At 18.2% G+C, this 16,334-nt stretch overlaps 1 protein-coding gene across 1 annotated transcript; it reads right to left on the bottom strand.

The window, feature by feature from the left end:
• Positions 1-252: 252 nt before the first annotated feature.
• Positions 253-16,218, bottom strand: PRSY57_0417400 (phosphatidylinositol 4-kinase, putative; the record flags this gene model as incomplete). Its single annotated transcript, XM_020114524.1, has 6 exons — positions 253-385; positions 577-681; positions 778-901; positions 1,083-15,865; positions 15,949-16,070; positions 16,183-16,218. The coding sequence occupies 6 exons, from the start codon at positions 16,216-16,218 to the stop codon at positions 253-255; spliced, it is 15,303 nt and encodes a 5,100-aa protein (XP_019970801.1).
• Between the last annotated feature and the right edge of the window lie 116 nt (positions 16,219-16,334).

The raw sequence follows: 16,334 nt of genomic DNA, 5'->3' as shown, positions 1-16,334 counted from the left end.
TATTTTCCATAGTGTGCATTTCGTTTTACATTTATATATATATGTACGTTGTTAAAAATAATTTTATTTAAAAAAAATTCAATAAAAAATAAATCTTTTTAATAATAAGAAAAGACAAGAATGAAAACAAAAATACAAAAATAGAAACAATTCAAGAATAGAAAAAAAAAAAAAAAAATTATGCCATTTAAAAATATTCATATATATATATATAATGTTATATTTAAGAAATAAAATTTGTTGCTTAACTTTTCATTGAATGCCTTGTTGGATATTTTGAATGTAGTCATACAAAATTGTTGTTATGTTATTGTATGCTTGATGTATTTTATTTATCATAAATATACTCGCATCGTTGTCATTTTTATTTAATTTTAGGCGTTTCCTGTAATATAAAGGAAAATAACATATACACATATAAATATATATACATACTTTTACATATGATAATGGATAAAAAAAAAAATATATATATATATATATTCATGTGTATAATAAATATTTCTTTTTCTTTTTTTTTATTTTATTTTTATTTTATTTTTATTTTATTTCTTTTTCTTTTTTTTTAATATGTACCTCAACTTTTCAACTGTGTTATATTTAAAGCAGTTTATATCTGAATGTGACAAACTCAAAATGGATGAAATTAACCAGTCGCTCTTTTCTCTTAATAATAAATATCTACAAAAAGATAAAATATATATGTTAAATAAATCCAAACACATATGTATGTACATATATATATATATATATATATATGTCTGTATGTATACTAACCCTTTGACTACTAGTTGAATGTAGGAAAAAATAAAATACTGTTTTTTCTGACTTTTTATTGTTAAAAGCATAATCATTTCTCTTGTTAATTTAAATGGGGCAAGTTCAAAATTAATTGATATACCTATAAAAAAAAAAAAAATAAAAAATAAAAAATAAAAAATAAAAAAAATAAAAAAATCAATAAAAAATTTACACACACAAATGTATATATATATATATATATATATATATTGCAAAATTAAATTAGCCCTTATATTATACATATATATATATATATATATTTTTTTTTTTTTTTTATTTACCTGGGTATATATTTAATATATATCCAAAATCAATGTGTATTATATTTCCGTTATCGTCAAATAATAAATTTCCGTTATGTCTATCCTTCACTTGTAAAATGAAAGAGAGCAAAGAATATGCAGCTAGCGAACTAATAAAATTCTTCAATGCATATATATATACAATAATATTAGAATATTTCAAATGATAAAATTTTATTATATTTTGATATTTCTTTCCTATATCATGTCTACTTTTCGTATTTGTTAAAACCTCAATAACCGCACCAAAGTTTTCAAATTTATTCTTTTTCTTTTTCTTTTTTTTTACATTTGATATATGCATATTTCTTGAATGTCCAATAAATTCGTGTTCAGTAACCGAGTCTTCATTTTCATAATATGTAACAATTTTATCTTCATCTTTATGAGTATTACAGTTTTTAACATTTAACAAAGTATCATTCTCAATAATCACCTCATAATTCATATTATTAATCTTATCATCATTGTTAATATTAACATTTATGGCAGTATTAATTTTCTCTTTGTTTTTTTCCCCCTTCTCTTTATTATAAATATTTTTACCTTGCCTCTTTTTCTTAAACAAATTAAAAGAAAAAGAAAACTTTCTCTTATCATCAATTTGATCATCATTATTAGGCACCTTATTATTTTTTTTTGGTGTTGTTGCACTTTTGTTTTTTCTTTTTTTTTTTTCTTTTTTTTGGCTAGCTCCAATGGTCCATTTTTTCTCATCCTTTTCATCCTCCTCATTCGAAGAATATATATTAACAAATTTATTTGTTATAATGTTATAAGGAAATAAATTATAACATAACTTATATTCATTCAAAATATGAATAAAAATATATATCGTTTGAATTACCAATTTATCTTGTCTTACATCATCATTCACTTTATATATATAAGATATATCTTCAAATATTTTTTCCTTTTCCTCATCATTATCTTCTTTTTCTTTCATTTCATCTTCTTCCATTATTTTGCCTGAACAGTTCATGTCTTTTGTTGTATTTTCTTTATTTTCATTCAGGTCATTTATAATATGTACTTTATTATAATTCAGGTCATTTTTTACATTTTCTTTATTATAATTCAGTTCGTTTATTATATTCCCTTCATTTATTATATTTCCCTCATTTTCATCCATATTTATACCATTTGAACACGAATTACATTTTATATCATTTATATGTTGATTTGTTTGAGTAAATTCTTGAGTGTTAATAAATGACAAATTATTTATAATTTTTTTGTCATAATGTTGGCTATTCAACTGACTATTCATCATATACATATTTATTTGGTCAGTATTATTACGATTTGTATTTATGTTATTATTTCGAGCAAAAGGATGGACATATAATAATTGATTTAAATTAGGAGAAATTGTTTTGAATGTTAGCTGATTAATAATATTATGAACATTTATATTTATGGAATTATGTTGCGCATGATTATTTTGAACAAAAGGATGGACAAATAATAATTGGTTTAAACTAGGAGGGATCGTTTTGAACGTTAAAAAAAGAGGAGAACGTGTAGCTGACATCAATATTTTGATATTATCTGAAACATTTTTTACCATATTATTGCTTGTTAATAATTTTAATTTATTGATATTTGTATTATTTATTAAGTTTTGAATTTCCATTTTAACATAATCCATTTGTATATCTTTATTAAGTTTTGATGCTTGTTGACTTATACAAAAGATTGTGTTATGAAAGCAACACGATTCAAATAACATATTTTTATATTTATCATGTAAATTTTCTAAGAATAATTTTTTAATAAGTGAACATTTTAATGATAAGACATGTGTTTTCTTAACATAACCTTGATATTTATAAAAAATGAAATTATTAATATTTATGCTATTATTTGTATTTTTTTTATCTTTATAATCATTTGATAATAATAATAAACTATTTTTCTTAACCATAAAAAAAAGAAAGAAATCTTTAAAAAAGTTTTTTTTTTTAACAAATAATTCTTTCTTAAATAATATATCATTCATCGTATTATTTTCATGTATACATAAAATATTATTTTCCTTATGATCATGATTTGTATTTAAAGCTAATTCTAATGATTTGTCATGAGTCTGTTCATATTTATGTATAATATTTTTATTTTCTGTTGGTTCTTTGTTAAAATTATTAGGACTATTATAATAAATTATATCATTTCCAATGTATTCATTCCTTATATAACTTTGCATGTTCATAAAAAATTGATACAAGAACTGAAAAGAATGAAATGAAAAGAATATTATAAAGAAGAATATTCTATTTCCTAAATCCACTTTTAAATATTCAAATAATTGTAAATACATAGTATTTGTTATGGTGTTTTTCTTATACAAATATAATAAATTATTTACAGCTATACTTTTTAAAAATAGGGTATATTGAGGATGGCTATATAAAATTTTTATTATATCATTTAAACGGAATTGGTTACAATGTAAAAATAATATATTGGATATAGGTACATATGTTATTTTATTTTTCCTTAATATATATAGATTATATTTATTGAATGTCAATTTATTATTTATATCAATATTTATTATATAATGATTAAGTATATTTAATAAATCTGAATAATCATACATACACAAAAAATTGGTTACTTTATGTATATTTGTATTAATATAATTAATAATAAGTACAATAAATGTATTAAATAATTTCTGATTACTATATATATGATATTTTAAATACTTAATAATAAGAAATAAAGAATATATATCAATATTCTCATTTATATCTTTCATATTGAATTCATATAAATTATTATAAAAAGATATATTTAAATATGTGTATATATATTCTATCTTTTTATAAATTTTATAAATTACTGATAAATTATGTCTATAATAAATGGAATATAATAATTTTAATAAGTTCCTTCTTACTTTTATATGATAATTTAATATATCTATATTTTTTTTTGGACAAATATTAAAATTTGAATATAAAGAACTATATGTAAATATATTATGTATATAATTATTAATTTTCTTTTCTTTATTATAATTAAATGTTATAAATAAATGTTTTATCCTTTCTATATTTTCTTCTTTGTCTGTATCTAATTTTAATAGTTTGTTTATATTTTTATTCTTTATGGTTTTCGATTGGTATTTAACAAATAAATTATTAATTCCTATATTTCTATTTACGGTGCTCTTTTTATAGTGATGCCTATGTAAATTGTTATGGATATTTTTTTTAATATTATTATTATTATTATTATTCTTGTTATTTATTTTTTTTTTATTATTAATAATACCATTGTTATTATTTTGACGATTCTTATTTTTATGTTTAAAAAATAAAATATTTGAAAAAAATTTATTCCATTTATTTTTTTTATTATAGATACTTTTTTTTTTCTTTACATTATAATAATATATATTTTTATAATAATACAATTCTTTTTTTTTCTTCTTTAACTTTTTATTAATTTTCTTTTTATAATTATCTCTTAATATTTTATAATTCTGAAAATTTATTAAAGATATATCATTTATCTTTTTTTTCTTCTTGTTTTTTTTAATAATCTTATTATTATTTTTTTTTTTAATTTCTTTTTTATTCGATAAAACATTATCAAATTCTTCATTTTTATTATTCATATTGTCTTTAATCGAAATAGCCTTTACATTTATTGACAATTTGTATCCTTTTTTTTTTTTTTTTTTTGGAATATAATATTCATTCATTAAACTAGTACGTCGAGTGTTTTTTTTTTTCGGTTCACAATAATTAAATGTATTCTCATTCTTATCTTTTATATTAGACGTGTTTAAAAAAGTTTCACATTTGTTATCATCATGGTTCTTATTATTTAAAACAAGATGATTTTTGTCTGTATATTTATTATTTTTTTTTAGATTATAATTTGACAACATAACTTTTATGTGATCATCATTTTTATTCTTTTTTTCATCACATGAAGGAATATTTATATTATCATCATATGTATCATCATATTTATCATCATATGTATCATCATATTTATCATCATATTTATCATCATTATTATCATCATTATTATCATCATTATTATCATCATCATTATCATCATCATTATCATCATCATTATCATCATCATTATCATCATCATTATCATCATAATTTTTCAAATCTTTTACATACTTTTTCGTCTCCCTTCTATTATACAAAGGTATATTATATACACTTCCTGATGAATATAAAGCATCCGACAAATAATAATCCAAATCACTTTCATAATTACCTTGGGATATTTTCTCCACATTTCCATTTAGATATTTTTTTTTTTTTTGATGTTGTACAAAAATTTGTTTCACTTTTTTCATTTTGTTTTGACTTTGGTCTTTATTTTTTTTTTTTAATTCTTTATTTTCTAAACATATATATTTAATATTATTAAATATACACATATCTGTAAATAATTTACATTTATATAGATTAATATATATATTCTCTAATAAACTTAAAATATGGAGAATCACAAAATCCAGATTTAATAAATGCTTCGTATTGATTATAATATAATTTTTATTAATACCATCATTATATAAAGAAAATGAATTTTTTATTTTTTGGAAACTACCAAGGGATGAAAAGAAGGCAATTTTTTTTTTCTTTTTTTCATTATATGTATATTTTATTTGTAATATATATATTAAACAATTATATATTAAATTACAAATATATATATATTTATTAATACACATACAATTTAAATATTCTTTTAAATTATAATCATATATTTTTTTTTTATTTTTTTTTTTATAATCTAACATATATTTATATGCATTTATTAAAAGCGTATCTTCTTCTTTGTTTTTTAATAAAGAAAAATCTTCTTCTTTATCACTATGATATTCTATATATCTTTCTTGTTTTATATGTTTTGTTCTTTTTTTTTTTTTTTTCTTTTTTTTCTTTTTTCTATTAAAAGTTTTCTTTTTCTTCTTATTAAGTGTATAATACTCCTCTTCCTCATCCTTTTCCTCCTCATCATAATCATTACTATATATTTTTGTAAATTCATGTGTAGTACCATCTAGATATACATCTCCCCTTGTTCCTACAAGTTCATTTGAATTTTTATTATATTTATCATTCTTTTCATTTTTTTTTTTCTTTTTTTCTTTTTTCTTTTTCTTGATACTATCTATATGATGCGAATCTATTTTTTCATAGTCCTTCATTTTATATTCATTTTTCTTATGTTTTTCTTCTTTCTCTTTTACTAATTCCTTATATGAAGAAGCATCCATATTTTTATTATCACCATGTTGTATATGACGACTATGGATAGTATTGCTTATATCATTTTTATTTTTATTTTTAAATATATTCATTTTTCTTTTAAAATAGGATAAAAGATTATATGAAATTTTGTTGATCTCCTTTTTATTAGCATCTACTGTGTGGTAATTCTTGGATGGTATTTGATCTATATGGATCTTATGTTTATTAGACTTATTAATATTATTATTATTATTATTATTTTCTATATTATTTTGATATACATGTTGATCAAACAATTCTAGCGATGATGATATATTTTTCCTTCCCTTATTATCATCATATATATGTTCCATATTATTTATTTCTTTTTTTTTTTTGAACTTGATTTTATTTTTATGTCCCTGCTGGTGTTCATTTAATTGTGAAATATCAATATTTAAAACATCTTTATCATGCTGAGAACCTAAAGAATATTTATGTGTACAATTATAACAATATATATCTGAGAGTATATTTTTATAATTATAGAAAAAAAAAGAAAGGAATAAAAAACTTTTCTGTAATAATAATTTATTAAAATCATAAATGTGTCTTATACATATGTTTGTAATTTCATCATATAAATCATTACCACCACGATTATTATTATGATAATATTTATCATTACTGCTTTCATTATTTATCTTGTCGATGTGAGGATCCAACTTATTTTTACTTGTATTCAAATATGTATAAATATTATAGAATGTAAAAAAATTATTTCTTTTGTTGGTATACATAAAATAATTATATTTATATTTTGAATACAATTCAACAAAATGACTATATGAATGAAAAAATTTTAGAATATAATTATATATATATATCAAACTTAAATATAGAATACATATAAAATTATAATTAATTTTTAATAATTTCGAATTATATAAATAGATATTATTAATACATTGAATGTTTATATTATTATATTTATCTTTCAAATGAATATATTTATTAATATATAAATTTAAAAATAAAATAATATTATTTATATCATTAAAACATATGAAAAGATAATATATATTCTTAATATTTCTATTATAATAATTAATAATATATTCTTTCATTTTCTTTTTTAAAATATTCTTTAATTCTATAAAACAATCTTTATAAATATATTCATCTACAATACTAATATTATCATCTGAGTTATTATTTTTATCTAAACAAGAAGAAATGTTGGGTTGTACAAAAAAATTATTTAAAGAATTGGTTCCATTTTTTTCTTTTAACATAATAATATTGTTGTTACATGAAATGTCATTATTCTGATGAATTATATCTTCATATGGATATGTATTATAAATATTACTTTTAGATATTTCGTTTTCATTATTGTGAAAGTTCAAATTAAAGTTGTTTTTTATCATCATATTTGTGTTCATTTTTATCTTCGTCTGATTATAATTTGGATTACAATTTGGATTACAATTTGGATTATAATTTGGATTATTATTTATATTATGATTACAATTTGGATTATTATTTATATTATGATTACAATTTGGATTATTATTTGCATTATTATTTATATTATGATTACAATTTGGATTATTATTTGCATTATTATTTATATTATGATTACAATTTGGATTACGATTGTGCTTGTTATTTTTCTTTTTCTTTTTATAGTCATGAAAATACAAATTCGAACTTTTATAAAAATGAACATGATACATTGTATTTACGTTTTGTAATTTATTAAAAAAATTATTTATATAATATTGACATTGGTTTCTATAAGCGAATTTTACATCTGTTAATATATTATGATTATAACAATTTAAACTAAATAACGAATCCCCAAAAATAAAAAAGAAATCTAAAACAATAATTATATAATTACATAAATAAGATATATTTAATAAATATATATCAATAATAATTTTCATTAAATAATATTTATATGTTTCTAATATATTTAATTTATATTTTATTAATCTTTTAATTTTTTCTTCTTTTTTGAAATTTCCTTTTTTCTTTTTTATTGTAATATTGTTATATATATATATTAAATAATTAACAAATATATATAATAATATGGTATTATTAATATATTTTACATACATATCTAAAATTTTCATATTGCTTAATATTTTATTTTTTAATATATTATCTATATTAACAAATTCTAGTCTTACATATTTCCTCATATAATATTTTATCATTAATATATCGCAAAAACTAAATCCCTTTTCATAATATGTATTCCTTCTTTTTATTTTCTTCCCTTTCTTTTTCTTATTAAAATTAGGTTTCCTAATTTTTTCTTCTTCGTTAGAATTATGAAATAAATAGAACTTTTTCCTTTCCCAACCTTTCATATTATTACTATTATTATCATCATCATCATATGTATCTTTATTACATTTGTTTTTATTTATTTTGTCCTTTCTTATATTCTCTTCATCTCCTTCTTCTTCCTTATGTAATATATCCATAGGTTCCGATAAACAAATATTAATCATGAGGTTACATGTAGAAACAGACTTAGCAGAAAATTTTGATAATATTTTAATATATTTATAAAAGAAAAAAAAATAATAATTAAATAATGCATACTGAAAATTATATACTGATAGAATACATGATAGAGTATATAAAACATAAATATATTTATTCTTGATATTTATTTTAGATACAGATACATAATTGGGTATATTATTATTTAATATTACATGGAAATTCATATTATAAATATTTTTATATCTATTGGATTTTTGTTTATTTTTAAATATATTATAATAAAAATAAAAAAAATAAAATTTGAAATTTTTTTTAATAATTTTTGATATAAAATATATATAATTATGATTTAGTATACTCATATTTAAATTATTAATATTAGTACATAAAAATATACATATAACAAAAGTAATAATATTTATATATTCTTTAAAATATTTCTTATGATATATTATTTGTTTATTTATTTTTATATCATATATATTATATATATATGTATTGCTAGCTTTTGCTTTTCTTAATATCTTCATATAATTATCATTATTTTTATTATTATAATTATTATTATTCTGTATTATATCAAAAAATTCGTTCAACTTATTATTATCTTCTCTTAAAAAAAAAGTAGAATTCCTTTTCTTCCTATTCGTCAAATTTTTATTCCTTATCTTTTTATTATTTTGTCGTACCACCATACTATATTTATCAACCTCATCTTTGTCATCATTAATTATATTTGCAGTGTCTATTTTGTTCTTCTTCTTCGCATTATTATTACTACAACTATTAAAAATGTTTTCAATATTAAAAATGTTTTCAATATTAAAAATGTTTTCAATGTTTTCTTTATTTTCTATATTTTCTATATTTTCTATATTTTCTATATTTTCTTTATTTTCTATATTTTCTATATTTTCTATATTTTCTTTATTTTCTATATTTTCTATATTTTCTTTATTTTCTATATTTTCTATATTTTCAATATTTTCTTTATTTTCTTTATTTTCTATATTTTCAATACTTTCAATATTTTCTATATTGTCATCTGTCTTTTTATATTTCCGTTCATGTGATAAATTCCCTTTTTTATCATCATCCATCATGTGCTCATCCGAAAGACACATGCTCTCTTTCTCAAAAAATCGGATTCCATGGGAGGATCTAACATCTACATTATCCATTTTATACAATCCTTTCATATCATTTGATTTTTCCAATATATTATCATGGGATGATGAAAATAATTTCTTATTACATATATTATTTTTAATATTGTCCGATATAGTTACTCTATCTATAATTTTTTCACCTACATTTTTTTCGTTTATATTTTTCATTTTATTATTCCTCATGGTTATATTTTCCGTGCTTTTTTTTTTTTTTTTTGTAATGTTGTATGTATTTGAAGTAGGTACATACTTTTTCATACGCTCAAAATAAAAATATACATTATATTTCTTAATATATTTTTTAAAAGAATAAATATAGAATTCATAATAAAAGTAAGAATATAAATATAAATATAATTTACATGAATTCAATATTTTAAAATATAATAAATAATTTATAGTTACATATAAATTCACTTTATATATAATTTTTATCATTTTATTTTTTTTCTTATCTATTTCATTTTTTAAAATATTCTTTTCATCATATAAGATTTTTGTATAAGCATAATCATAACTACTCTTTTCAAGATTCTTTAAAAAACAAAATAAATAAGATTTGTCAAATATAATATTTAATTTTATCTTACATATGTTGTCAAAAATATAATATAAATAATTTCTTATCATTTTATTAAAATTCATTATATTTATTAATACAAAATATATTGAATATATCATATCATAATCATTAAAATAATTCATTTCGTTTATATACCTATATATTTTATATTTTATTAAATTCTTTATATGTTTATGTAAATATTTATCTCTATATACATTCTTGTCTATCAATAAATATAGGCTAAATAATATGTTCTCTTTTTTTCGTAAACCTTCAATATAATATATGATCAATATGTATAACTTTTTTAAATTATCTTCACTTATGAAATCGTAATAATGGGGATAACCCTGGAACCCATCAACATTATTAAAAATATTAACATCATTTGGAATATTAACATTATTAAAAATATTAACATCATTTGGAATATTAATAAAATCATTTGGAATATTAATATAATCACTTTCATTTTTAATAACATCACTTTTATTTTTTATAACATCATATGGCTTCCTATTTTTAGTATTTCCCTTATAATCTTTATCCTTTAATCCAATCAATATATCATGCTTACATATATTGTACAAATCACATTTTGTTAAATATTTTATAGAAAGTATAGGTGTTATTTCTATAATTTTACTTTTTATAAGCATAACGCTTTTATAAAATGAACACATGTACTCATAATTATAACAACAGTTATCACCATTATTATCCTTTTTGCTTTGTTTGTAAACCCTACTACTACTACTACTACTACTACTAACATCTCTAATATTAATGTAACTTTCTATATCTCTATATATAGAATTATATTTATTGTTCTTGGTTCTATTGAAACATATCTCCTCATGTATTAATACAAAATAAAATTTATAAAAATAAAAAGAAAGCAAACTTACATATTTTCCATATGTTCTTTTATTTTTATATAAATAATCAAATATATTACAACATAAAATCATTTTTATTTTTTCAATAATTTCTAAAAATATTTTTATTATTATTTTATTATTTTTATAAAATATAGTATAACGCACATCCAAAATATTGTTATCATCATTTTTCATGTTATGTAATTTATTGTTTCTTGCTTCTTTTATACGGAACATATAATCTAATACATCCTTTTCTATATAATCATATTCATTCATTTTTATATTATTAAATAATATATTATTCACATTAATGTTTTCATAAAAATAATTTCTTCTTTTCCTTATATTATCATTGGATTTATTTTTAATGTAAGCAAAATTATTCTCCTCCTTTGACAAATCTTTCCCATTAAAATCGGAAAATATTCTATCACATTTTACATTTTTTATAATTTTTTTTATGTCTTCACTTTGTACAAACTGATTCGCTACATTATTATGATTAATATTATTATGATTAATATTATTATGATTAATATTATTATGATGATGGTTTTTTTTTTTATTATTATTATTATTATTTTTTATTATTATTATTTTATTATTTTTTTTTTTATTATTATTTTTCCCATTTGCATGGTCGTCCTTTGAATAGGATCTTATTATATACTGCTCATTATAGACACCATTAAAAATTTCAGAAAGATACAAATATTCTATTGGTTTCCTCTCAATATACGATATAAGAAATAATAAAAAGGAACATATGTATTTATATATATTCATATAACATATTAAGGATGCAAATATATCTAGAATGTGTAATAAAAAAAGTTTTAACTTTTTATTATTTTTATAATTTAATATACAATAATTATAATTAATAAATAAGAAATAAAGAATATCTTCATCTTTTATACTAGAATTACATAACTTTTTAAAAATACAACTTTTTATTTTTTTTTTCTCTTTTTGTAAACAACCACGTAAATTATTATCTTTTATATTGTCTTCATATAATTTCTTCATCTTATTACTTTTCTTAAGTTTCTTTATCTTTTCTTCGTTCTCTTTATCATCTTTAGCGCTTTTATGATTTTGTGTTTTCCCCCACAGACGTTCTTTTATATTTAAAGATATAGAAAAAAATCTTTTTGTTTTGTTTTTTTTCTTTTTTAATAAAAGGTATTCATTCATATGATCATTTAAGTTATGAAGATAATGTATGTTAAATAAAAAATTAAAATAAACATCTTCATTTCTTATATAATCAATTTTATTATTATATATTTTGTTAAATAGGTTATATTTTGAACTACATCTTTTCTTATGGATATAATCGCTACTATTATTATTATTGCCATCATCATTATCATCATTATTTTCATTAATATTATCACCATTATCATCATTATTATCATCATCATCATCATTATTTTCATTATTGTTTATTTTCTTATAAATATTATACCCAACACTCACCATTTTTTCATTCATACTTTTTCTTGATTGCACATAGAATCTCTTCTTCAAAGGTACCAAATTTTCTAACGTCTCATCCCTTTTTTTTTTATTAACATTCATTTTTATAAACGTATAAATGTTATTCTTAAAGATATGTTTACTATTAAATATGCTGTTTCCATAATAATGTACCTTGTTAATATACATTTGTAGAAAATTTTTACAATGATTATAATTTGGGATGTATGTCTTTCTTTCTTTATATTTTTTTAATATAGAATTAATTAAAAAATTAAAATGTATTTTTCTATAATATTCATCTCTGTTTTTAAAGTAATAATCATATACACTAAAATTATTTATATTCATCATCCTATCATTGTCATTATTATTATTATTATTATTATGGTAATTACTATGGTAATTACTATGGCAATTACTATGGCAATTGCTATTATAATTAATTAAATTTATCTTGATTTGATTCTTCTTTTCCATAAGAATATTACTTTTTTTTGTTTTACTCACATTTAAGTATAAATCATCATTTTTTTCATTATAAATATTGTATATATATTTAACATAACTATTTATGTTTATATAAAAACCTCTCTCTTTATTAAAAAATATCTTATTATTATTATTTTTCCTTTCATGTTCATAGGATATATTATTATGTACAGTGTAATTATTTCTTTTCTTAGGATTGATGAACATATCACTACAATATCTTTCATATACACAAAAATCAACATTTTCATATTTATTAACATTTTTTATAATAACCACTACATTATTATATTTCTTCCTATGATATAGTGTATCTATATTTTTTAAAAAGCGATTCAACCTTTTATTCTGAATATTCAACATGTTAAAGAAATACATTCTATTAGATAAACGAAAGGAAGAATATGTATATAAATTCTTTTGCTTCTCCTTTGTTTTTTTTTTTTGTATTACATCTTTATTTTGTGTTCTATTTTTTTTTTTTTTCTCATTTTTTGAAGGTAACCAAAAAAAAAAGTGTACTATCAAAGTAGTAAGATTATTTATAAATATATAATTATTCTCTATCCTTTTAATAATTAACATTTTTTTTAAAAAATCAAACATATCGTGATTTTCGTTCAGAACATTCTCAAAGTTTTGTATACAACGGAACGATAATATTAGTAATATATAAATTTCATATATATAATATAAAGAACATTCAAAGAAATATTTAATATAAACGTTATCAAGAATACAATTATTTACAACATCTATTTTATTATTCTTTTTATTATTATTACAAACAATATGTTCCATATTATTCTTATATTTTATATTTAATATATATACAATAATATTAAAATAAAATTCAAACAAAAAAAATAATCTACAACATATATATTTATTACATGCCTCAACATTTATTATTATATCTTCTTCATTTTTAATAAAACCTATCATGTATTCTATTGTTTTCTTTGTTATGCTAATAATATTCTCATATATGTATATACATAAATATAAATCATTTCTATTCTTATTTCTATATACAATATTATCTTGATATTTATAGTTCTTTTTCTTAATTAATAATAATTCGCACACATTTAATAATTTCAAAAACAATAAATTATTTATATTATAATAATTAAGACATATATCATTCCTATTCTTCTTATGACACATATTGTTTATATAATTTGAATTCCCAACATGTATCTTACCAATTTCTTGATTTTCTTCTTTTATTAACTCTTCACTTTTTAATCGCAAGGAATAAAAATTAATGTAATCATCCTTTGTGTTGTATAAAGACTTATCAAAAAAATGAATATGAATGGTATTTCTTATTATATTTAATAATGTTATATTATATAAAATATTTTTCTTCTTGTTCATAATGTATTTCTCTATATATTTCAAAACCTTAAACCTTTCCAAATAAGAGAATAAGAAGAAAATTACCTTTTTATAATAAGCACAAAAGGATATTATATTATTATTATTGTTCTTATTTTTTATTATTTTGTTATTTCTTTTTTTTATTATATTATTATTTCCCTCGTTATATATACTATAATAATAATGATAATATTGATCCAAGAAAAGAACCATTACTTCATATACATAATCATAAAAACATAAAAAGTGTTTTTCCATGTCAGTATTTTCTTTTCTTATATGATTAAATAATAAAATAATATATATCGTATATTTAGAAATGTGTATAAATTCAATCTTATTTAATACAAAATTACATATTTTAAATTTATACACATATATAAGGAATGATAATAAAATATTTATATACAACAAATAAAACGATACAACATTTTCTTGATTCTCATAAGTTTTTCCACCCTTGTGATTTGTATTATGAGATTTTTGTATATTTTTTATAAGTTTCCCATTTTTAAATTTGGATACATTATATATATAATCAATATTATTTATATAATCCATATTATTTATATAATCCATATTATTTATATAATCAGTATCATTTATATAATCAATATTATTTATATAATCCATATTATTTATATAATCAGTATCATTTATATAATCAGTATCATTTATATTATGCTTATTTTGAGTATTATATATATGTACAATATTTCTAATTTGTATATATTTTCTCAAAGATAAAAATGTTAACATATGTATATAATACAAAAACAATTTCAATGTTTCAATTTTGTTTTTCTTTTTTTTCAAACTTACAAAATAAGACAAATGCAATATGATATAATTATATTTTAAAATTCTTCTTTTCATTCTTATGAAATATTCATCCTCAACATCATCTTTTTTAATGTATACATGTTTGTTTCTTCTATTCTTTTCATTTTCCATATTCCTATCTTCCCCTTTTTCTAATAATTCCTTTTCTAATATGGGTAATAACTTGAGATATAAAATAAGCACATCGTCATATATATAACTGAAAGGTTAAAATATATATATATATATATATATAAATATATATATTTATTTATTTATATATATATATATTTTTTTTTTTACTTTAAGTGATCCTCCTCCAGATTGTTACATATGTAAAGAATAAGCATAATATTATCCCTTATCCCATTTTCATTATTATTAATCAATTTTAATATATCCTCAATATTAACTTTTTTAAATATCTAAAAAGGAAAGTATACATATATATATATATATATATATATATATATATATATATATATATATTTATATATTTATATTTATATATCCTTTTTCATCTTGTTTATCAAATACCTTATCGTTTTTCTTAAGGTAATATCTCCTTTCCATTGTCACATTTTTTTTTTTTTTTTTTTTTTTTTTTTTTTTTTTTTTCTAGTAAAAAAAAAAAAAAAATACTATAAAAAAATTTAAAAATAAAAATAAAAAAAAAAAATAATTTTAAA

This window comes from Plasmodium reichenowi, chromosome 4 (genome assembly GCF_001601855.1).
Source record: "Plasmodium reichenowi strain SY57 chromosome 4, whole genome shotgun sequence".
NCBI lineage: Eukaryota > Apicomplexa > Aconoidasida > Haemosporida > Plasmodiidae > Plasmodium > Plasmodium reichenowi.
Note: the sequence above shows the minus strand (reverse complement) of the source record. Positions and strands in the feature narration are given on the sequence as shown.